This window comes from Erinaceus europaeus, chromosome 12 (genome assembly GCF_950295315.1).
Source record: "Erinaceus europaeus chromosome 12, mEriEur2.1, whole genome shotgun sequence".
NCBI classification, from domain to species: domain Eukaryota; kingdom Metazoa; phylum Chordata; class Mammalia; order Eulipotyphla; family Erinaceidae; genus Erinaceus; species Erinaceus europaeus.
The window spans coordinates 4397895-4421883 of record NC_080173.1 but is presented as its reverse complement, the minus strand read 5'-3'; the positions used below and the strand labels follow the sequence as shown (position 1 = coordinate 4421883).

The 23989-nt window shown below is 42.2% G+C and overlaps 1 protein-coding gene across 1 annotated transcript; it reads right to left on the bottom strand.

Moving 5' to 3' along the window:
* Positions 1-3445: 3445 nt before the first annotated feature.
* On the bottom strand, positions 3446-23349 carry APOH (apolipoprotein H). The gene is made up of 8 exons (XM_007524932.3): positions 23242-23349; positions 21807-21983; positions 19768-19864; positions 18041-18117; positions 14343-14531; positions 8463-8642; positions 6743-6940; positions 3446-3592 (listed from the first exon to the last, which is right to left on the bottom strand). Exons 1-8 carry the CDS (start codon positions 23309-23311, stop codon positions 3513-3515), a joined length of 1068 nt encoding a protein of 355 aa, XP_007524994.1. The 5' UTR covers positions 23312-23349; the 3' UTR covers positions 3446-3512.
* Between the last annotated feature and the right edge of the window lie 640 nt (positions 23350-23989).

Here is a 23989-nt window from a genome sequence, read left to right as displayed (position 1 = left end):
TATGAACTGGCAGGCCATTATGTCCACTTATTATCTAGAGTAATCAAGACTTAACTGTCAATAGAAATTACATTTTACTTCCCTGTCTGAAATTTTATAGCTGTGCCTTTTGGTCAGATTAAAATAATTATTTTTTGATTTGTTTTGTTTTACAAAATTGTTTAGTTTAGTTTCACAAAACTGTTTATGATTTAGGGACATCTATAGTTTTATTTCCAAGTAGGGAAATTGGAAACCACTGTAATTCTTAAAAGAAACTCCCGAGGAGGTGACTCAGTGGTAGAGCATAGTCCTGGCATATCTGAGGTCCCAGGTTCGATCCCTGGCATTGTCACATATCACAGGTGAGCCACGCTCTGGTCTCTGGTATCTAATAAAAATGAATTTAAAGGGGCTGGACACTGACACACACACTTGAACACACATGTTCCAGTGCATAAGGAATTTCAGTAATTCTTTCAGTTGTTCTGCTAGAACTTTCAAAAGGAGTGGACATCCACTAGGAGGCAGCATTAGCACACAGAGAACTACAAGTAAATCAACAGGTCTCCTACTGTGCACACAATACACTCACATTCAGGCATTGCATACACACACACAGACACTGACCCAGAGCACACACACCTGTAACATAGGCACACGGAGACCCCCGCACACTCACACATTTGCACACACAGTCTGTCCACACACAGACAGACGCACTTGTATACACACCCCAAGCTCTTTACTTCTTAGGCTTCTTAGGCTCCAAGTTAAGGATTAGGCCAGGAACTGGTCCTTAAGTGAGGAGATGGGCAATTTTTTTTATTTCCTTTTGTTGCCCTTGTTGTTTTATTGTTGTAGTTATTATTGTTGTTATTGATGTCATCATTGTTGGATAAGACAGAAATGGAGAGAGGAGGGGAAGACAGAGATGGGGAGAGACAGACACCTGCAGACCTGCTTCACCGCCTGTGAAGTGACCCCCCTGCCAGTGGGGAACTGGGGGCTCGAACCAGGATCCTTACTCCTGTCCTTGCACTTTGCGCCACCTGCACTTAACCCACTGTGCTACATCCAACTCCCTGGAGATGGGCAATTTTACTGATAAATGCTCAGCTTGGAATCTGGGAGTTGATAAATAAGGCCATACATATTTACAGGCTCAGAAGCCAAATGCCAATGTCTTGCAAATGAAGGCATTCATGCCCCGTGTTATAAGTTGATGGCAACAATATGTGCTAACAAACAAGAAAACTGAAAACATGGATATCATGGCATTCAGAAGCCAATCCTGTCCAAATGCCAGAGAAGAAGGCTGACTAGGAAGCATGGTTAAAGGATCTACTTGTCTCAGAAGACTGGTGTGTGTGTGTGTGTGTGTGTGTGTGTGTGTGTGTGTGAGAGAGAGAGAGAGAGAGAGAGAGAGAGAGAGAGATACAGGGCTGGAAGTTGCTAGTTATGTAAGATGATATGGGACCAGGAAGTGTATTTGGTTCTACAAAAAAATAATAATTGAAGTGGTATCATCTGTTTTGTCGTTGAAGTAAGGAGCATATTCATCAGTTGGGAAAAGAGAAAGGGAAGAAAGTAATTTAAGAACGGGTGGGTAGGGGCCAGGTGGTGGCACACCAGGTTGAGCACACATGTTACAGTGCTCAAGGACCCAGGTTCAAGCCCCTGGTCCCCACCTGCAAGGGGAAAGCTTTGCAAGCAGTAAAGCAGGGCGTCAGGTGTCTCTCTCTGTCTCTCTCCCTTCCTGTCACCCCCTTCCCTCGAAATTTCTGGCTGTCTCTATGCAATAAGTAAATAAAGATTTAAAATATATATATATATATATTTTTTTTTTTTTTTTTTAAAAATGGGTGGAGAGAGAAGTATACTGGGGAGAGAGAAAAGTAAACACACTACAGAAACTTGGAAAGATCCCTGAGAAGAACCAAGGGGATTTGTCAGCTTTAGTTTATGAATTGAAAAGAGAGACCTAGCAACATGGCTGTGGGTTTTTCCTCTTTCCAGCAGTTTTCAGCTGTGCTGTGTAGGCACAGGAAGACAGTGAGATCCTGGAGTGAGGTTGGCCAGCATTTACCGGAAGAGCAGGGAGTTGGACATAGGAAAAGGGACAATGGGATTTCACTTCTTGTGGAATGTATTTAAGAAATGTTGACTGATGACTGTCTTCAGGGATGCTGGTATAAGCCTCTTTTCTTCTCCTGTAATCAATATCCAAAGATGCTGATGTGCTCTATTCTATGAAAAATACCACATTTCCCCACCAATGTGCCTTGGAGCTCCGCTTCCCCAGAGCCCTGCCCCACTAGGGAAATAGAGAGACAGGCTGGGAGTATGAATCCACCTGTTAACGCCCATGTTCAGCGGGGAAGCAATTACAGAAGCCAGACCTTCCACCTTCGGCATCCCACAGTGACCTTGGGTCCATGCTCCCAGAGGGATAGAGAACAGGAAAGCTGTCATGGGAGGGGATGGGATACAGAGATCGGGTGGTAGGAACTGTGCAAAGCTGTACCCCTCTTATCCTATGGTTTTTGTCAATGTTTCCTTTTTTATAAATAATTTTTTTAATACCGCATTTTCTTTGTCTTCATTGAAGGCATTTGAATGGAATTAGGGAAAGGGAGCTGGGTTACCCACATAATTGCTTACAGTTTCCATTCCATGCCATGAAATCACGATGTTCTAAACATTTATTGATCTATTTTTTATTGCCACCAGGGTTATTGCTGGGCCTCGGTGCTAGCGCTACAGATACATTACTCCTACTCCTGGCAGCCATTTTTCTTTTACTTTCTAACTTCCTACCTCCCTCCCTTCCTTTTTCTTTCTTTCATTCTTTCTTTTTTCTTTCCTTCCTCTCCTTTTTTATCTTTCTATTTTATTAGATAAGACAGAGAGAAATTGGGAGTCAGGCAGTAAGCAACGCAGGTTAAGTGCACGAGGCACAAAGCACAAGGAGTGGCGTAAAGATCCCAATTTGAGCCCCCGGTTCCCCACCTGCAGGGGAGTCACTTCACAGGCTGTGAAGCAGGTCTGCAGGTGTCTGTCTTTCTCTCCCCCTCTCTGTCTTCCCCTCCTCTCTCCATTTCTCTCTGTCCTATCTAACAAAGACGACATCAATAACAACAACAATAATACAACAAGGGCAACAAAAGATTAAATAAATAAATAAATAAATAAATATTTTTTTAATTGTAAAAATAGAAATTGAGAGGGGAGGGGAAATACAGAGGGAGAGAGAGACACACACCTGCAGACCTGCTTCACCACTTGTGAAGCTTCCTCCATGCAGGTGGGGAACAGGGCTTTGAGTCCTGGTCCCTGAACCTGGTATCATGTGCACTCAACCAGGTGAGCCACCACCCAGTCCCCAACACTTAGATTTCTTAACCAGATAATGTGTTTTAAAGATGAGTTGTCATCAGGAATAAAACTGCAACAATGACCAAGGTAACATATTCAGTAGCTTTATTCTTCACTTCCATTAGTTATCTCAGACAAACACAGAAGTCTGACATTTAACTTTGAGTCTGGACATCAGTTTCACACGGCTTCACATCTGATGCATCCGTTTTCCAGAAAGCCAAAGAACTGTGTTCTGTTGGGGAATAAAAGGATAAACATTCTAAGAGAAACATTGTTTCTTACATTTGTTAACTAGCCAAGTCAAATCAAATAGGTTTTTAGACACAGAATAAATTTAATTTTATGAATAAATCCACTTTCTATGAAGATGAATGACATGAGAATTTATGAGGGTGATAGTAAAGACCTCGTTTAAAGAAAAAGGCATGTAACACCAAGAGTAAAAATTAAAAGAAAAACTGTGAATCTCTTCTACTTTAATGTATTAATAGTGTTGTATCTGTCTGAAGCTGAGGAGGGAAGACAGTCAGATGAAAAACATCAGCAAAACTCTTGCTTTGTGTTGCCAAGTATTTCTTCTTTATCTGCTCCTACTGATTTCAACTAGGTTTATTTTGATTTTTCAACATTATCATTTAACATTTCACCAGGAGTCTGCTATATTTTGCAAAATAAATGTTCAGAGCATTTCTAACAATCCATACTATAATGCTGGTTGTCTTTAGCTGAGCACTTACTCCATGGCATACAAGTTAATTCTGTCAATAATAGTCAAACTTATGATATGAGCATTATTTGCCAATAAATTCTTTTTAAATCATGTACTTATTTATTAATTTTTGGGGAGAGACAGAGAGAAATTGAGATGGAAGGGGCATATAAAGAGGGAGAAACAGAAGCCAAATTTCTTTTATTTTTAGTATTTACTTATTTATTTTCCCTTTTGTTGACCTTGTTGTTTAACACTGTTGGGGTTATTGATGTCGTTGTTGTTGGATAAGACAGAGAGAAATGGAGACAGGAATGGAAGACAGAGAGGGGGAGAGAAAGACAGACACCTGTAGAACTGCTTCACCGCGTGTGAAGTTACGCCCTGCAGGTGGGGAGCCAGGGGCTCGAACCGGGATCCTTACACCGGTCCTTGCACTTTGCGCGACATGTGCTTAACCCGCTGCGCCACCGCCAGACTCCCAGAAGCCAAATTTCTACTTTCTACACCTCATAAAGAATTTTGGTCCATACTCCCAGAAGGATAAAGAATAGAGAAGATTCCAATGGAGGAGATGCGACATAAACTCTAGTGGTGGAAACTGAAACTGTACACCTGTTATCTTATAGTCTTGAAAACCACTGTTAAGTCATTAATAAAAATTTTAAAGATAGATGTAAACTTAAGACTATAAAACTAAACATGAATACAGAAGATTATTCATTTTTGATTAAAATAAAGAGGGAGAGAGCAACAGCATTTCAGCTTCCCCACCCTGGGTGGGGACGAGGGTATTGAACCAGCGTCCTTGCACATTGTAATGCATGTGCTCAACCAGGGGCAACCACCCCCATTAGTAAACATTCTTATTCTTTCTTGCCACCTTACTGATTCTTAGCCACTCTCCCCTTCCCTACAGCCGCTTCCATCTCTGCCCTCTCCCACCCTGGCAATTTAGAGTGGGTTACATTCTTGGAGCCTTCCATATACCCCGGAGTAATCACAGTTTCAGACAGGGGCATCTTGTTCTATAGCAATATAGCATTTCTATAGCAATATAGCATTTCAACCCTAAGCCTGATGCTTCAGAAGGTTGACAGCTCAAAGTGTTGGATATTTATTATACACATCTTTATCTCACACAAACCTATCATCCTCGAAATGTTTTGTCTTAATGAATCTATTGCTCTGGGACTGGCAAGATAATTCACACAGACAGTGCGGTTCCATTGTCATGTACCTGACCCGGGTTCAAGGCCGGACATCGTTGTACTGAAGGAAGTTTCAGTGCTATGGCCTATTTCACTCTCTCTATATGCCTCTCCACCTCTCTGTCCCCAACTTAAAAAAAAAACTAAGAAAGAAAGAACGAAAGGAAGAAAGAAATGAAATGAAAAGAATATTTTGCTCTGATGGGAACTTATCAATTTCTAGGAATTGCTGAAGGAAAAAATTTATAAGAGATATATCCCATTTCCACTGCCCTGAGTTCTTTTTTTTTTTTTGCCTCAGGGGTTATCTGCACCATAAATCCACTGCTTCTGGAGGCCATGTGAGAAATCGAGACAGGAGGGGAAGACAGACAGACACCTGCAGACCTGCTTCACCACTTGTGAAGCGATCCCCTGCTTGGTGAGGAGCTGGGGTTCAAACTAGGATCCTTAAGCCAGTCCTTGCACTTCACACCATATACTCTTGACCCGCTGCACTACTGCCCGGCCCCCATGAGGTGAGTTTTTTATTTATTTAGCCACCAGAGTTATCACTAGGTCTCAACACTGGCACTACAAATCTACCACTCCTGAAGGCCATTTTTCCCCCTTTTCATTGGATAGGACAGAGAGAAATGGAGAGAAGAGGGGGATATAGAGAGGGAGAGAGACAGAGAGACACCTGCCGACCTGCTTCACCACTTGTGAAGCGATCCCCTGCTTGGTGAGGAGCTGGGGTTCAAACTAGGATCCTTAAGCCAGTCCTTGCACTTCACACCATATACTCTTGACCCGCTGCACTACTGCCCGGCCCCCATGAGGTGAGTTTTTTATTTATTTAGCCACCAGAGTTATCACTAGGTCTCAACACTGGCACTACAAATCTACCACTCCTGAAGGCCATTTTTCCCCCTTTTCATTGGATAGGACAGAGAGAAATGGAGAGAAGAGGGGGATATAGAGAGGGAGAGAGACAGAGAGACACCTGCAGACCTGCTTCACCACTTGTGAAGCTTTCCCCCTGCAGGTGGGGAGCTGGGGGCTCGAGCCCGGGTCCTTGTGCCGGTCCTTGCGCTTAGCATCATGTGCGCTTAACTTAGTGCACCACCTTCTGGACCCCTTGAGGTGAATTCTTTATAATGTGGAAAATAGAGAGTAAAAAAAAAAAAAAACCACTGTTTCATTCAATGTCATTATTATGATTACTCAACATTAATTGAAATAATATAAGATGGCATAATTTACTTCAACATTTATGGACTAAAAATACAAGCCTATATTTTAAGAAAAGAATCAGAAAGAAAAATGTTCACACAAGAGAAGAAACTTGAGCACAGCTCAGTGCTCCGTTGTGCTATTTACTCCTACTTCCTTTCTCTTAAGATTCCAGTGACCACGTGCACATGACTCCTCCGGTCAATCACACAAGTTCTGGTTAGAGAGGCGCTCCAGGGTTACTCACCCTTAAAGCATTTGGGGATCTCAATGGTGCCATCGATGCACTCCGCATCTTCAGTGTAGCTGCACTTTTTTTCCTTGTTTTTGCAGAAGAAAGACACTTTTTCACCATGAAGCATCCCATTCTTAAATTTGTCTTGGAGTTTGACTTTCTCTCCTTGATACATCACAGTAGCTTTCTTAACAGACAGTTTGCAAGATGCTGAAAAAAAATATTTAGAGTTTCATGAGTTCAGCTAATCAATCTTTCTTTCCTCCTCTTTCTTTCCCCTCTTTCTTTCTCTCTCTCTCTCTCTCTCTCTCTCTCTCTCTCTCTCTCTTTCTTTCTTCTAGGGTTATCGCTGAAGCTCGGTGCCTGCACTACAAATACACTGCTCTTGGCAGCCAGGTCATCTCTTTTCCATTGCTGTTGCTGTTGTTTTTGTTGGGTAGGACACAGAGAGAAATGGGGAGAGGACGGGAAGACAGAGGGGAGAGAGAAAGACAGACACCTGCAGACCTGCTTCACCATTCGTGAAGCCACCCCCACCCCCTGCAGGTGGGGAGCTGGGGACTCGAACTGAAATCCTTGTGTGGGTCTTCGCATTATGTGTGCTTAACGTGGTGCGCTACTGCCCGGCCCCCAGTTAATCTTTCTAAAGGAGTGTGGCATCTGAACTGGAAGATAAGTACAGCAGAAGCAAACTGTTGTTAGCATAAGAAGAGTCTAGGGACCAAGTAAGATCAGCATCAATGCTGACAACATTTCTCAGGGCTTTACAATGACTATTTCTTTTTTTTTAATCTTTTTAAAAATGTTTTATTTATTTATTTATTCCCTTTTGTTGCCCCTGTTGTTTTATTGTTGTAGTTATTATTGTTGTTGTTATTGATGTCGTTGTTGTTGGATAGGACAGAAAGAAATGGAGAGAAGAGGGGAAGACAGAGAGAGAGAGAGAGAAAGACACCTGCAGACCTGCTTCACCACCTGTGAAGCGACTCCCCTGCAGGTGGGGAGCTGGGGGCTCGAACCGGGATCCTTAGGTGGGTCCTTCCACCTCACGCCACGTGCACTTAACCCACTGCACTGCCGCCCCACTGACTCTCCGACAATGACTATTTCTTCTCTGCAGCAGGCACATAAGAAGATCAGATGCAGGAGTTGGGCGGTTGCCAGCAGGTTAAGCGCACATGGCACAAAGCACAAGGACCTGTGTAAGGATCCCAACCAGGGGCACCACCATGCCGCCTCCCCCCCCCACCCCAGTGAAGCTTAAAAAATGCAAATAGAGAAACATGGAGATGAGAGACGCAGGAAGTCATGAAAATATGGAAAGAGTAGCAATAATTTCTGACTTCCAGCTCTGTCCTTCAGGAAGACCCATTGTGGTTCATCTTATCTTGTTTGTGCTGAGATTGGCTGTTAATCTTTTATACTTAGCCTCCACTTCCTTGAATTAACCCAAATGTTAGTTTTGGAGACAACCAAGAAGAAAAGTCTTGATCAGAGCAAAACAGAAAACTATGCTCATAGACAAAGACCTCAAAGAAATTATGAGAATTCCACAAATTTCCCATCAGATATCAATGCTTACAAAGACTCTCTCTCCATGGTTTAATCTCAAGTACACTTTCTAAGTTTTTCACACACCAATCATTGTAAAGCAAGTCTTGAGTAGCAAGTGGAGAATTACCGGAACACGAAAATGGCAAATGGCACTGAAGATCTTACACATATATCATACCTTTACAACTTGGCTGTGCAGACCAGTTTCCAAACTTGTTACATTCTACTACCTCGGGCCCATCCAAGACATATGTGTCATGGCATCCATAGGTGGCTTTATCCTTGTAACTTAGTACTTGTTTTGCAGGGTAGTTCACAAATCCATTATCTGGTCTTGATGGGAATGGGCATTTTACTTCTAAAAAAAAAAAAAAACACATTATTCAACACAACATATTAGTAGAAACCATAATGTTGGCATGGAGAATCAAAATAGTTTCATTCTAGTCTCTAGCACTCTTGAGATTGGATGTTCCTTTGACTGAAATGTGATCTCTAGGTAATTTGGTGCTGCATTCTATTCCTGTTGTATCATAATCACCAGATCCTGAATATTAAAGACTGATAACACAGGCCAGGGGAATCTCATAGAGGTTTGTACAACGTACTTTCATGCCTGAGGTAAAGAGGTTTCAGGCTCAGTTTCTGACACCACCATAAACAGAGCTGAGAAGTGCTTTGGAATAATAATGACGATGAGAGTTTGAACATAAACTAACAATACTCTATCACGATCTTTAGTTTTTTCCATAATTATAACTTACTGCAAATTCATTTGCATGACGTCTAAGATGGTGAGCTTGAAAGAATTTTTAAAAGCCCAACTTTCAATAAACAAACCAGAAAAGCACAAAGACGCCCTCCATGAATGCCAGCACACCACTAGTTGTACTTTAAATACTAAATCTAATTCTGACTCTCTTCAGACTTTAAAAGAAGATGGCATGAAATAAAAATAATGCTGTTTTTTTGGACCTTCTTAAGAGCCCCACACTCATATTACTGTTTAACCTGTTACAAGAACAAACAAAGGCCAAGTGTGTAGAGCACTTGGAAAGCAGGTTAATGAGGCAATGAAAGAACAAACCATCTGAGGGCTAGGCTGTAGTACACTGGGTTAAGCGCACATAGTACAAGGCACAAGGACTCATGTAAGGATCCCGGTTCAAGCCCCCGGCTCTCCACCTGCAGGGGGGGATGCTTCACACGTGGTGAAGCAGGTCTGCAGGTATCTCTCTGTCTCTATCCCTCTCTAACTCCCCCTTCCCTTTCAATGTATGCCACTGTACATTACCAACCCAGAAAACTGACATAGCTACAATGTTATCAGTTAGGACTGAACCCTTATATAAGTCTCGCCAGTTTTTATGAGATCTTTTTTTATTATTATTGAAGTATCACTGCATTATGGCATGATGAATATTTCAGGTGTGTGTCCCTGAAATTCAGCCGTCTGTAACCACTGTCTTGACTTATGCCCTCCTCTTTCTCATCTTTCACCCCAAACTTTTATGGTAATTTTTATTTTTTTCTTTTTTCTTGGGAATAGCTCTGCTATTTGAGGTTTATTCTAGTTCCAAAGAAATTCCCTGCGTTCTGTCTAGAAAACCCTCACAAGGCTAGAAATAGACTTCCCATATGACCCAGTAATTTCTGTCCTAGGGGTCCTGAGGACTCCATAACACCCAACCAAAAAAATATGTATACACCTATGTTCACAGCAGCACAATTTGTAATAGCTAAAGCCTGGAAGCAAACCAGGTGCCCAACAACAGATGAGTAGCTGAGAAAGCTGTGGTATATATACATGATGGAATACTATGCAGCTATTAAGAACAATGAACCCACCTTTCTGACCCATCTTGGATGAAGCTAGAAGGAATTATGTTAAGTGAGCTAAGTCAGAAGGATAAAGATGAGTATACGATGGTCCCACTCATCAACAGAAGTTGAGAAAGAAGAACAGAAAGGGAAACTCAAAGCAGAATCTGAGTTTGGAGCAGGGCACCAAAGTAAAAATCTCTGGGTGGAGGGTGAAGGTAGATGTTCAGCCTCACTGGGGGATGGAACAGAGGAGGAACACAGACCTTTGGTGGTGGCAATGGTGTTGATATACACTCCTATTAACTTACAGTATCATAAATAACTATTTAATTAATATAAGAGGGGGAAATAGATAGAATGTTTCAAACTTTTTGATGCACAGGCCATATCTCTAAGTATAGATGTTCCTTCAATCTAAGAACTTAAAGACTTCAAATTGGCAATCAGACTGAATTTTACCAGTGGGCTCAGATTGTTAATACATTTCTAATAATGACTTGTTCTTTGAAATATTAAATCTCCTAAAAGCTTAGACCAGGGAGGACAGAAGCAACTGGTGGTGTTCCTTTTCAAGATACAGATATATGTAAATAAAATTAAAGGACATAAATTATGGTGAGGTCTTGTATGATACAGCAAATTCTAACAATGGGATTTTCAAAGTTAACACAATTGCCAAATAACTTGGTGATAGCAATAACTATCTAATGCCTTCTTAAGCCCTAAGACAGAAGGATTCTTCCCCTTTCTTTATAAAGAGCCCATGTTTCTCCCAGGCCTGGAACCTCTAGGGTGGGGCTCACCTTCATGCATGCTTCTCTCAATTCATACCAACTGACACTGCATCTGCAGATCCCAGCCTAACCAATGCAGCCAGTACCACCTCGGCATGTTTCACTTCGGACTGTATCCAGAGATGTCAGGCATGGAATGTCAACCCTCTAGCTTCACTACGCAGGTGAGACCTTTCCTAGCTCATAGGACTCCTCAATTCCATTTTGGGTGGTGCACTTGTTAACAAAACCTCAAAACCTAGATATAGACCAGGGCCCATGAGATATGTACATGATGTTAGGGGGAGACACAGACCTTAAAGCAGAAGTGCACAATAGTTTGCAGTGAGTCAATACATGCAGCAAGCAAGCAGAAAGACCTAAAAAGACACCATAAAGTATCTAATGAAAGTCTCTACTTAGACCTAGACACCCTCCTCACCTACCTCCTACTGCACGTCCCTCAATCACTCCAAAGCTAACCCTGTCAGCCAAAGTAAGGACTACAAAAGTTGAATAAGGGCAAGAGACCAGCACACTTTAATGATGACTCCTTAGTCACCACCAGGCCACCCTGTCACCTGGGGCCCTGGTCAGGGAGAACTGTAATTTCCACACAGACATGATGGGCCTAGACCTCTAACAGATCCCTCTCACCACTGTCACTGATCATCTCCATCAGGAACAACATAATGGACCCTTTTGTGGGCCCCTATAGGATCTTGCCTTCAATGTGGATCAATAATGGTAGGGAATGTTCCATTCTCCAAAGGGAAGTTGGACAACATACTCTACCTACTACCAGAGGAAGATAGGTCTTGAAATTACTGTAACCTGGAATGTCCCTAGCCGTGACCACAGAATGTGAACTCAGATCTACAGGGATGCAGAGGTTACACAGGCTCCTGTGCTGATTATGGGCCCCAGATCAAATCGATGGAGTTTATAGCTTACAATACTTATATACTTTCCCCATATTTAGGAGCTACTCTCTTCCCTGATCCAGCTTTCTAGTCCTTTTTTCAACTATGACACCATCTCCCCAGACAATAACCTGGGTCCACATGCATGTTAGATGTCAGGCTCCCTCCTTTTTCTCTCTGCTCTATCCTATTTAAAAATGAAAAAAAATGGCCACCAGGAATAGTGGATTTGTAGTTCCAGCACTGAGCCCCAGTGATAGTACTGGAGGAAAGAGAGAGAGAGAGAGAGAGAGAGAGAAGAAAAGAGATAAAGAGAGAGAGAGACCTTGCAGCCCTGCTTCACCACTTGTGAAGCTTTCTGCCTGCAGGTAGCGACCAGGAGCTTGAACCCAGGTCCTTATGCACTGTAATGTGTGTGCTCAACCAGTTGCACCACAGGCGGGCTCCCTCCTTTTAATTTTTCATTCAAAGAGGTGAAAGAGACATTACCATTAAATAGAATGTGTGATTCTTGATTAGACTCCATGGGGAAAAAAAAAAAAGGGCATATACAAAGGACACTTTGGTACTGAATGGAAGAATGTGAACATGATGTAAATTTTGTTAATTGCATCATTTTAATTGCTTAAATTATTGCTAATTATTCAAAATATGTCAAATTACTTGAGAACAGTCTAATACTGGCCTTATGCTTAGGACATTAGTTCTGGAATATTTATGGATTCTAATATGTACAACTTTTTTTCAGTGCTCAGGAGAAAAGGAATATCTCTTCATGGAGAGGGAAATTATCCCAACACATTGACAGCCAATGCACTCAGGAGAAAGGCTGAGACAAAGGAAAAAAACATACTATTCATTTGGGTGAATTCAACAAGTATCATACCAGCTGCAGGAGGCCAACACTTACCCAGAGCTAAATCCCCCAGAGGTGCAAGGATTTATGGCCCTTGATAGCACCCCTGAACTGAAAAACACTCAGGTTTTGAATCATTCAGCAGTTATCTGTTGTAGCTACTAAAAAAGTTATCTTTGCACAGTATAGATTTCATAGACATTTTCTAAATTGCAAACATATATATATATATTAAAAAGTTGTACATATTAGAATCCATAAATACTCCAGAACTAATGTCCTAAGCATAAGGCCAGTATTAGACTGTTCTCAAGTAATTTGACATATTTTGAATAATTAGCAGTAATTTAAGCAATTAAAATGATGCAATTAAACAAAATTTACATCATGTTCACATTCTTCCATTCAGTAACGAAGTGTCCTTTGTATATTCATATATATATGCCAGGCTAGCTTAGCAGGCAGGAGAGAGACGACCAGGAACTCATGGCTGAGCAGGAACGCAATCCAATGTGTTTTTTGATCAGAAAAGAATCTGCCTTTATATTTTCCAAGGTGGAAGTGGCTGGCCGGAAAAGGAAGTGGGTAGGGGAGTGGGTGGAGAGAAGGAAAAAAGCGTGAATTCCATCTAACCAGTGGGGATTCAACCAATGCCCTTCAGGCAGGGTGGGTCTCAGGCAAAACATTGATTATGTAAATAGACCACAGCATCAAGCAATGCAGCAGACCTGGCATAATGACCAACATATATATCACGGCTCAATTAAAAAAGGGTTCATTTTCACCAGTCTCTTAAGTCAGGTACACTTGTGATTGTTAGAACCAGGTAACAGTTACAGAAGCTCACCCAGGTTCCACCTTCACCTCCTAGGATGCTGCATTTTATTTATTATCAGGCTCCTCTCAACCGGCCTCACATTGAAATGGAAAAATAGATGAATACAGAGTGCACACTCTCCTGATTTTAATCTATATAGGCCAAGTCTGTATTTCCTCTGTGTCAGATGGGCCTCACAGCCATCAGTGACTGCGGCTTCCTTACCTCCTCCCTCCACATTCCTAAGCAGGACAGCTTGGGAAGAATCCAGCCTCACAGGAAGAGATAAGACCCCCATATCCAACTAGCACCAGGGCCCAAGATCACGTGCCTGCAGTGTGCCAATGTCTGCATTCTCTCTCTAACCAAGATGTAAAACTCTATATAAACAGAGCTGTTGCTTTGTCCGGGGCAGAGAATTTCCTGGAGAGATCCAGATCTCTCCCACCAGTGTATTAAACTCCTCTCTCTTCACCACACCTGGCTCTCATCTGGTGTGTGGGGATGATTTCCACAACAAGCTCATATTCAAAAGTCCATGCACACACCCTATCCTGTCTGTCTCCCTGCCTCTCCCCCTGCTATGCCCCATAAGGCATTCTCTTCAGCTGTTCTAGACCCTCCCACCAGCACCTTTCTCTGGCAATATCTCCCAGGTAGCTCTGTACAGTTCATTGCATCATCTACTATTCTCCTGTGATCTTTTTTACCTGCCATCTGCAGTGTCTGGCACACTGCCAGCCACCTGGTGCCAACAAACATTTGTTGAATAGGTCATTCAGAAGACTCTGTGATACTGGGATATTCTATAATTTCATCCAAACTGGACTTGTGCATGATTATATAGTCTTATCATTGCACTTACCCTTGCATTCTGGTAATACAGTCCAATTTCCATGTGCTGTGCATGTAATTGTGTCATTACCAAACATTGCATATTGGGGCAGGCATTGGAAGACTGCAGTGTCACGATAAAGGGAGTTATTTCCGGCTGATGGCTTATAGGTCCCGAGTGTCGCAAACTTGGGTATAGTTGGTGGAGGGCAAGTTACAGCTAGAAAATAAAAGAATTGTCAGCTTTAATATGGGCCCCAGAATTGATGGGATGTACAGTTAACAACATTTAGATGCTTTTCCCATATTGGGGAGCTATTCTCTGCCAGACAAGCTTTCTAGTCCTATTTCCAAATCTGACACCATCTCCCCAGATAATACCTTTAGCCCACCTTTAGCATGCCATCTATTGGGCTTAGGCAAAAATTAGTAAAGTCATGGGCCCTTTGCAATATACCTAGAATAAACCTACTAGCCTTTTCCAAGGTGGAGACCCTAAATCTCACCTGCTATAGTCTCACTTTAGGTTCCTATTTATTAAACAATTTGTTCTGCTTTAGATCTTAATGTCTTTTCAGCCACCAAGTTGCAGATGCTACCATGACACCAGCCTGACTTCCCTGGGCAGACAACCTCACCAATTTGTCCTGGAACCCTCACCTCCCCAGAGCCCTGCCCCACAAGGGAAAGACAGAAACAGGCTGGGAGTATGGATCCACCTGCCAACGCCTATGTCCAGCGGAGAAATAATTCCAGAAGCCAGACCTCCCACCTTCTGCTCCCCATAATGATCCTGGGTCCATACTCTCAGAGGGATAAAGAATAGGAAAGCTTCCAATGGAGGGGATGGGGTACAGAACCATGGTGGGTGGGAATTGGTAGAATTGTATCCCTTTTGCCCTATGGTCTTGTCAATCATTAAATCAATAATAATAAAAAAGAATCATCAGCTTTATGAAAACAGTTGAAATCTTTTAATACACATTTTTCCAGACAGAAAAGAATCTAAAAGTTAATGTGAGACAATGTAAAAATTTATTAAATCAAGAGTAAGAAAAAAGAAACAATACATTTCAGTCAAGACTATCTGTTCTGAAAAGCAGATGTATGAGCCAGTCAAAGCACTAAAATAGAGAAGGAAGTTTAACTGTTGACTAAATTGCCTCTCCCAATATGACACTGGTTAGGTTTTCATGACGTCTTTAATCCAAATGCTTTTTTGGAAGAGGCTTCTGAAAGTCCAAATTGATGGGGATTGTATCTGAAGGGCCTTTATTATTTTTTTTCTGTTTTATTTATTTATTTACTTATTTGCCACTTATTAGTCACTAAGGTTCAGTGCTGGCACTATGAATCCACCACTTCTGACAGCCATTTCCCCCTTCCCCGCCGCCCTATTTATATATTAGACAGGACCGAGAGAAGTTAAGAGAGGATGGGCAGATAGAGAAAGAGAGAAAGATAGATACCTGCAGATGGGGAGATGAGCTTGAACCCAGATCCTTGCGCTTGGTAATATGTGCCTTAACCGGGTGTATCACTGCCTGGTCCACAAAAATTACTACTATTATTAATTTTTTAGCTGAGAGAGACTAAGAGATCTGAAGAGACAGGAGATCTGGACTCCAGCATACAGGAAGCAGGCAGGCAACCAAAGGCCTTCCGTCCTAGAGTGTGTCCCTCCGTCCTAGAGTGTGTCCCTCCGTCCTAGAGTGTGCCCCTCCGCCCTAGAGTGTGCCCCTCCGTCCTAGAGTGTGTCCCTCCATCCTAGAGTGTGTCCCTCCATCCTAGAGTGTGTCCCTCTGTCCTAGAGTGTGCCCCTCCGTCCTAGAGTGTGTCCCTCCGTCCTAGAGTGTGTCCCTCCGTCCTAGAGTGTGCTCCTCCGTCCTAGAGTGTGTCCCTCCGTCCTAGAGTGTGTCCCTCCATCCTAGAGTGTGTCCCTCCATCCTAGAGTGTGTCCCTCCGTCCTAGAGTGTGCCCCTCCATCCTAGAGTGTGTCCCTCCGTCCTAGAGTGTGTCCCTCCATCCTAGAGTGTGCCCCTCAGTCCTAGAGTGTGTCCCTCCCACTGAGCCAGTTGTTCCTTGACTCTAATCCCTGGGCAAGGACTGCTGGTGGCAGCAGCTTGGGGGATGACCTGTGGTGGCGCATCCACTGCTAGTTGAGGTTTGCTGGTATGGAGTGCCTCCTCATTCCCCACTCTCTAGGAATGAGCTCAGCCGAGCCACATGGCACAGAGACATGGAAAGGGCTGGCATCTTGGTCTGATTAAAGTGAATTTCAGTGCTACCAAGGAAAGTTGTACTAACATAATAGGAGGGCAATTCACAATGTGATTTCTCTTTGTATTCATTGTTAAGATCCTGCTACTCAAAGTGTAAAGTGTGAACTAGAGACTGGGCATTGACGGGGAGGAGTGTTAAAAATGCAGAACTTGGGAGTTGGGCTGTAGCACAGCGGGTTAAGCGCATGTGGCACAAAATGCAAGGACCAAGTGTAACGATCCTGGTTCGAGCCCCAGCTTCCCCACCTGGAGGACTGGAGGGGAGTCGCCTCACAAGAGGTGAAGCAGGTCTGCAGGTGTCTGTCTTTTTCTCCCCCTCTCTGTCTTCCCCTCCTCTCTCCATTTTTCTCTGCCCTATCCAACAACGATGACATCAATAACAACAACAATAAAAGAGAGGGGAAAAAAGGGCAACAGAAGGGAAAATAAATACATATAAAATTTTTTTTAATTTTTTTTAAAAGAATTTCCACGTGATTCATATGTACAGTAAACTATAAGCACTCATTTGGATTAACTTAGCTTAGATTAGATTAAAGCTAAAGTAGCCTTTCCCCTATAATTAAAGATAAAATCACTTTATATCATTTATGCAAATCTGCCCTAAAAAGGGAGGTAATTTATAGGCATCCCAATAAATATTGCCACTGAGCAAATGACTACTTCTTCTATCCTTATAAAATAAAAATAGTTTTGTAGCTCAATTTTTCTTAAATTAATGCTGGTCTGAAAGTGCTTCACTTTGCCACTTGCTTTTTTCTAGCACAGACTTCATGAAAATGTTGAAGAACCTTAATTACTATTATTTTAATATATGAGCCTTCTGGTAAAAAAAAAATGGGGTCAGGCGGTGGCACACCTGGTTAAGCACTCACATCACAGAGCACAGGGACCCAGGTTCAAGCCCCTGGTCCCCACTTGCAGGGTCTCTGCAGGTGTCTCTCTCTCCCTCTCTATCTTCCCCTCCTCTCTCAATTTCTGTCTCTATCCAATAATAAATACATAAATATATTTTAATTGTACTTAAATCACATTAGCAAATACAAAAACATCACACGCACATACACACACACACACACACACATACATTTCAGAACTGGTCCTCACTGCTCAGCTAGCATGCCCTGGGGAAAAAAAAACAGTGTCTTTTGAAGGAATCTCATCTCCTATGATGCAAGCCCCTGCCAAAACACTGTGGGCGCACTGGAGTTGGTAACTGCAGAATTGCGGTCAGTGGAGGATACAAAGTATGCAGAGGAGTAGAACACCTCCCTTTCGTTCTTCCAAACTGGTTGTTTCATCTTCCAGAGTCTGATATATCAGGATGACCTACTCATGTCATGGAGCTGGGAGTGGTAGAAATTCCGAGGGAATGAAATTCAGGGCTAAAACTACAGAAGTTCCCAGTAACTGATCACTCTCCCCACTAACACAACCCCAGACTCACGAGCACAGACAGGGACGGGAGGGGTCCATTTTCCATCCTCAGTGCACTTAGCAGAGTCAGTTCCACTTAGATAAAACCTACCAAAGGAACATTGAATGCATTAAACACAGTGCATCATCACAGCATGTCCAAGTTCCTCTGCAATGAACAATTTTTCCAATTCAATACTATTGTGGTCTTTCCATAATATAACGCTCTGTTCTGAGGTGCTTAACTCTTAGACTCATTCTCCAGTCTAGTGTTGCAAGGGAATCACAAAAGAATTAATGTTCCATAGCTCTGTGCTAAAGTTCCAGTGGATTTTTGTGTATATTCCATTGATAGGTGCCTAGTAGACAAAACAGAACCCCTTCTTTCCCAGAGTCCTTTGCTTATTGCAATCCATAACACCTAGACTGCGTTTCATTGTTGTTTTCTCTCACTGTCTTTTATTCTCAAGTTCTACCTATAAGAGAGATCATTTGGTATTAGTCTTTCTCTTTCTGGCTTGTCTCAGTCAACAAGACGCTTTCAAATTCTGTCCAAGGTATTTATTGCAAAGGAGATGATCTCATCATTATTAATAGCTATATAGTATTTCATTTTGTGTATGTACCACAACTTTCTTAGCCATTCATCTGTAATTAGACATTTTTTTTTAATTTTTAATTTTTTTATTTTTCCCTTTTATTGCCCTTGTTGTTTTTTTATTGTTGTAGTTATTGTTGTTGTTGTTACTGATGCCATTTGTTGTTGGATAGGACAGAGAGAAATGGAGAGAGGAAGGGAAGACAGAGAGGGGGAGAGAAAGACAGACACCTGCAGGCCTGCTTCACCACCTGTGAAGCGACTCCCCTGCAGGTGGGGAGCCACAAGGGCTTGAACTGGGATCCTTAATGCCAGTTGTTGCACTTTGCGCCATGTGCGCTTAACCCCGCTGTGCTACCGCGACTCCCTAGACTTTTTTAATTAGCATATTGCTCAACTCTGGTGCATGGGGATGCAGGGAGATTGAACCTGGGACTTTGGGCTCTCGGGCACAAAGGTCTTTTGCAAAATCATTTGCTATCTCCCCAGCTCAGGATGACACTTCTGTTTCACATTTCTTGCGCTTCATGCCACGTGCGCTTAACCCACTGCACTACCGCCCGACTCCCAGTTTCACATTTCTTAATTTCCAATTCTAAACGAGGATTCCTGTGAGAATTTAGCCCAAAGTATAGCCAACATGTGATTTAAAATGCCACTGGTGGTGCGTATTCTCAAATGGCAGATCAACCTTGATGAGTGCTTTCTTCCCAGGAATTTGTATTACATGAGGATGAAGAAAATTCCTTACTTTCTATACGATCACACTCCCAACTTTCTCTAGAATTCGCTTCTAGAGACTTCCATACCAGTGGATGAAATTCGGTTTGCAGCCAAAGCCAAATCTAATTTCTAAAGTATTTTAATCTTCATGCTAAAATTTCATAAAGACTAGGAGAAAACTTCTAGTTTTCATCATTTCCACATACCTATTAAATATGCCAGAAACAGGAAAACCAGATCTAATAGTGATTGTATATTTCACTAACTTATATGACATTCTGCATCCCACCTCCCAGTATCATTAAAGTCCATATTAAAAGCTGGAATAAAAAATGGTCTGCATTTAGTAGGTATATCCCAAAAGACAACAATAAAGAATAAGCCCAGCTTAATGTTCAATTTAAGGGTACAGAAGTGTTTCATTAGAAAATCCTTACCCAGGGTTGCAAGAGAAGCTGATAGTGTTGGGATATTCAAATGTTGTATAACGTACAGCTCCATTTTCTAAGAGCCCAGCGAAAGGACACACTCTAGCTGTGATTTAAATAAGGTTAATTAATAAGGTTAATTTCCATTTATAGAATTTTCTATTAAAATAAAAATATATGAGTTCACTTTTTTTTTCCTCTAGGGTTATCGCTGAGGCTTGATGCCTGCACTACAAATGCACTGCTTCTGGAGGTTATTTTTTCCATTGTTGTTATTGCTGTTGTTGTTGGATAGGACAGAGAGAAATTGAGAGGTGGGGGGAAGAGAGAGGGGGGGAGAGAAAGACAGACCTGCTTGTGAAGTGACCCCCATTTCCACAGGTGGGGAGCCAGGGGCTCAAACAGGGATCCTTATGCCTGTCCTTGAATCTTTGTACTACGTGCGCTGAACCTGGTGCACTACTGCCCAGCCTCCTGAGCTCATTTTTATCCTTTGATCTTATAACACTGCTGGTAACTAGGAAAATCAATACAAAACAAACAGAAAGGTATATGCCTAAAGATGCATATTTCAGTGTTACCTCTAAAGACAAAGACTTGGGCAGAATGTTCACTATGAGAGGGTTGTTTCCATCAGTCATGGTGAGTCAGCAGCTGTGCTATAATAAAATATGAATAACGAAAGCCATACAGACCCAGTCTTCATGTGTGATGTGCTCATGGAAATTAGCAAACAAGCAAAATGGTACTTACTGGCTACAATGATGCAGAAACATATACAAGAAAAGCGGCTTGAAAAGATGAAGTGATTGTTGTGTCAGAGTTGTAACTGACTTGAAGAAAAAAAAATGTCTTCATGATCTCCTAGTAATGTTTCTATTATGTTTAGTCTTTTTAAATTAAAATACATATTATCAGTCACTTGATAGAGGCCAGGAGATAGCTCAGTGGGTTCATTGCAAATGGCGCAAAGCTCAAGGACCAGTGTAGGGATCCTGGTTCGAGCCCCCAGCTCCCCACCCGAAGGGGAAGTCGCCTCAGAGGCAGTGAAGCAGGTCTGCAGGTGTCTGTCTTCCTCTCCCCCTCTCTGTCCTCTCCTCCTCTCTTAGTTTCTCTCTGTCCTGTCCAACAACAACAATGGAAACAATAACAACAACAAAGGCAACAAAATGGGGAAATGGCCTCCTGGAGCAGTGGATTCGTAGTGCAGGCACTGATCCCCAATGATAAACTTAGAAGAAAGAAAGAAAGAAGGAAAGAAAGAAAGAAAGAAAGAAAGAAAGAAAGGAAAAGAAAGAAGTCAGTTTGTGAAAAGTATAATATCCACAAAGTTCATGTCCATACGATTAATGGCACCAGAGCTCAGATCCATACAGCCCTACATTAAATTCTAAATTAAATTGCCATAAATCTGTCCAACTGTAAAAGTTAATACCAGCATGATACATAAACCCAAGTTCTAAATAATAAAAAAATGCAACTGCTTATCATAAAACAACAGTGATATATATAATAGATATGTGTACATATGTAGGGAAATCACCTTGCTTTATAGATTACAGCCCTGACATAATACAGAACATTTTATAGTGCATTCAAATTTAGAACATATGACAATCCAGAGGACATTTATTAGAGGACATTTATGTTCATGTCAGTAACTGTTGAATCTTTTTTACTCTGAGGCAGAAGCCAAGGGTATAGTGACTTCCTGAGTTTTATTTTTGCATGTGTTTGACATGTTAGAGCATCTCCACTTGATTTTGGACTTTCAAGGTGTATCCTTCTCCCTGAATCATACCTGGTCTCTTTTCTGCCAGCTCCAGACTCTGCTGGGCTCTGCCAATCTAAAGCCCATTTCTTTTCCTTCATTTCCTCTTCCACAGAGAAATCTCAGACCCTCTAGTTTTTTGCTTGGTTGGTGGTGGCAAGTCTCCATCACCCAGCTACGCCAGCCGCTGCATCAGGAGTGCGGCAAGCTAGCTAATTCATCCAACTGTCCACAAAGCATGTGAAGGGAGAGAATGTGGGGAAAGGCACTGACTTACGTATGCACTTCAGAGTGTTAATGGGCCAGTGTCCAGTGAGAGGACAAGTGAACCGTCTCATCCCTCCCCGGGAAGTGTAACCCGGCTGGCAAGAGTATACTATCTGCTCCCCTGGCTCGTAGACTGTTTTTAATGGCACAACTGTAGCGAACGGTAATTCATCTGGCTTGGGACAAGCTGGAAAAAGAAGACCAATAATTAGTACAGAAATATGTTCGTTCACAGGGGGCTGGGAGGTGGATCAGTGACAGGATGCATACATCGGGCCCTGGGTTCACTCCCTGGTACTACATGTCCTCAGAGCTTTTCTGGTCTTTTACACACTCAATAAGAAAGACTTTCATGCCCAAGGCTTTGAGGTCCCAGGTTCAATCCTCAGAATCACTATAAACCAGAGCTGAGCAGTGCTGTGTTCTCTCTGCATGTGTATCTTCCTCTGTATGTCTCTTATTAAAATAAAATATTTTAAAGAAGAAAAACACCCTTCAATGAGGCCCTTACTCATTAAAAAAAAAAAAAAAAACTCAGCTAAAATATATAAATGCCAGAGCACCAGGTAATGGCATACCCAGTTAACCGCACATTTCACAAAGTGCAAGGATCAGGGTTTGAGATGCCAGCTCCCCTCCTGCAGCGGGAACACTTCACAAGTGGTGAAGCAGGTCTGCAGGTGTCTATCTTTCTCTGCCTCTCTCTTTCATCCCACCCTCTCTCAATTTCTCTCTATCCTATTTAATAAAAATTAGAAAGATAAAGGGAAAAGAAAGAAGGAAGAAATGGCCACCGGGAATGGTGGATTCATAGTGCTGACACAGAGCCCCAGCAATTAACCCTGGTGGCAAAAAGCAAAGCATATATGTATGACTAGGCAGTGGCACACCAGGTTAAGTGCACATAGTATGAAGTGCAAGGACCTGCACAAGGATCCTGGTTCGAGCTCCGGACTCCCCACCTACAGGAGTGTCGCTTTGCAAGCAGTGAAACAGGTCTGCAGGTGTCTATCCTTCTCTCTCCCTCTCTATCTTCCCCTCCCCTATAAATTTCTCTCTGTCCTATCCTAAAAAATGGGCAAAAAATGTTCTTCAGGAGCAGTGGGTTCATAGAGCAGGCACTGAGCCCCAGCAACAACCCTGGAGGCAACATACATAGAGAGAGCTAACAATGGGTACCGAATTCTATACCATATATCTGATACATGCAATTTCTATTCTAATGCCATCATGCTTATGAAATGCCCTTGAGAGCACATCATGGGCAAGCTGAGGCTTCAACTAGCTAAATATCTTATGGAGGAATATGAAACTGACTAGATTAAAGGTTAAGTATTGACTCAGTCTCTTCCACATCCACCCTAAAGAGGATTTATTGTCATTACTGAGCCCTGACATAGAGTAAGGAGTTAAACATTTTTTTTTCAAAAGCAAAAATAACTTACTCCGTCCTGCAACAGCAACATGGCAGAGAAAGGCCAAGCCCAAGATGAGCACCGAAGACGATGATGCCATGGTGGATGGCTCACAGTAGAACAGCCAAAGTGGTTCTCCTCTAGTCGAAAGATGCAACCCTAGGACTGCTTAAATATTAACCATCTTTGTGTCCTTTTACCTCTGTAAATAGAAGACAAGTCACTATGATTTGAAAGGAGCCCAAAGACCCCACATTCTTTAATCATTGACTTTTCACTTCTATCGGACTATTGTGAAATTTTGATAGGTGGTTTCTGTCTTCAGAATATTCATGCTAATAGCACAAAAATGAAGGATTATTGCTTCAGACAGAATCTTGGAGGTTCTTAGATCTCTGGGTCTCTGGTCCCCTCATTCTCTGCCCTGTGTCTTGAGTATATTACAGATGGAACAATAAAGAGACACTCTCCTGTACTCCATTCCCCTTGAAATACGACTTTAAGCATCACTGACTCTCTCAGCTGTAGTGTTAACATCTTTAAAACTGTATTCCAGTCTCTAGATAAAGTGTTTCCAAGGATATCCGCATAGGGATATCTAGGACTGTAATGCCTAACAAAAGTGAGTTCACCATTACCTCCCTCTCTCCTTTTTAAAATGGTAATTTCTGCCTGCTTTCTCTTTTTCGTTCAATTGGTAGCAAAGTCATCTTGGTAGTTCCAGTTAGAACCTTAGAGAGGGGGAAAATAAATAAATAAAGGACATCCGGTAGTAGTA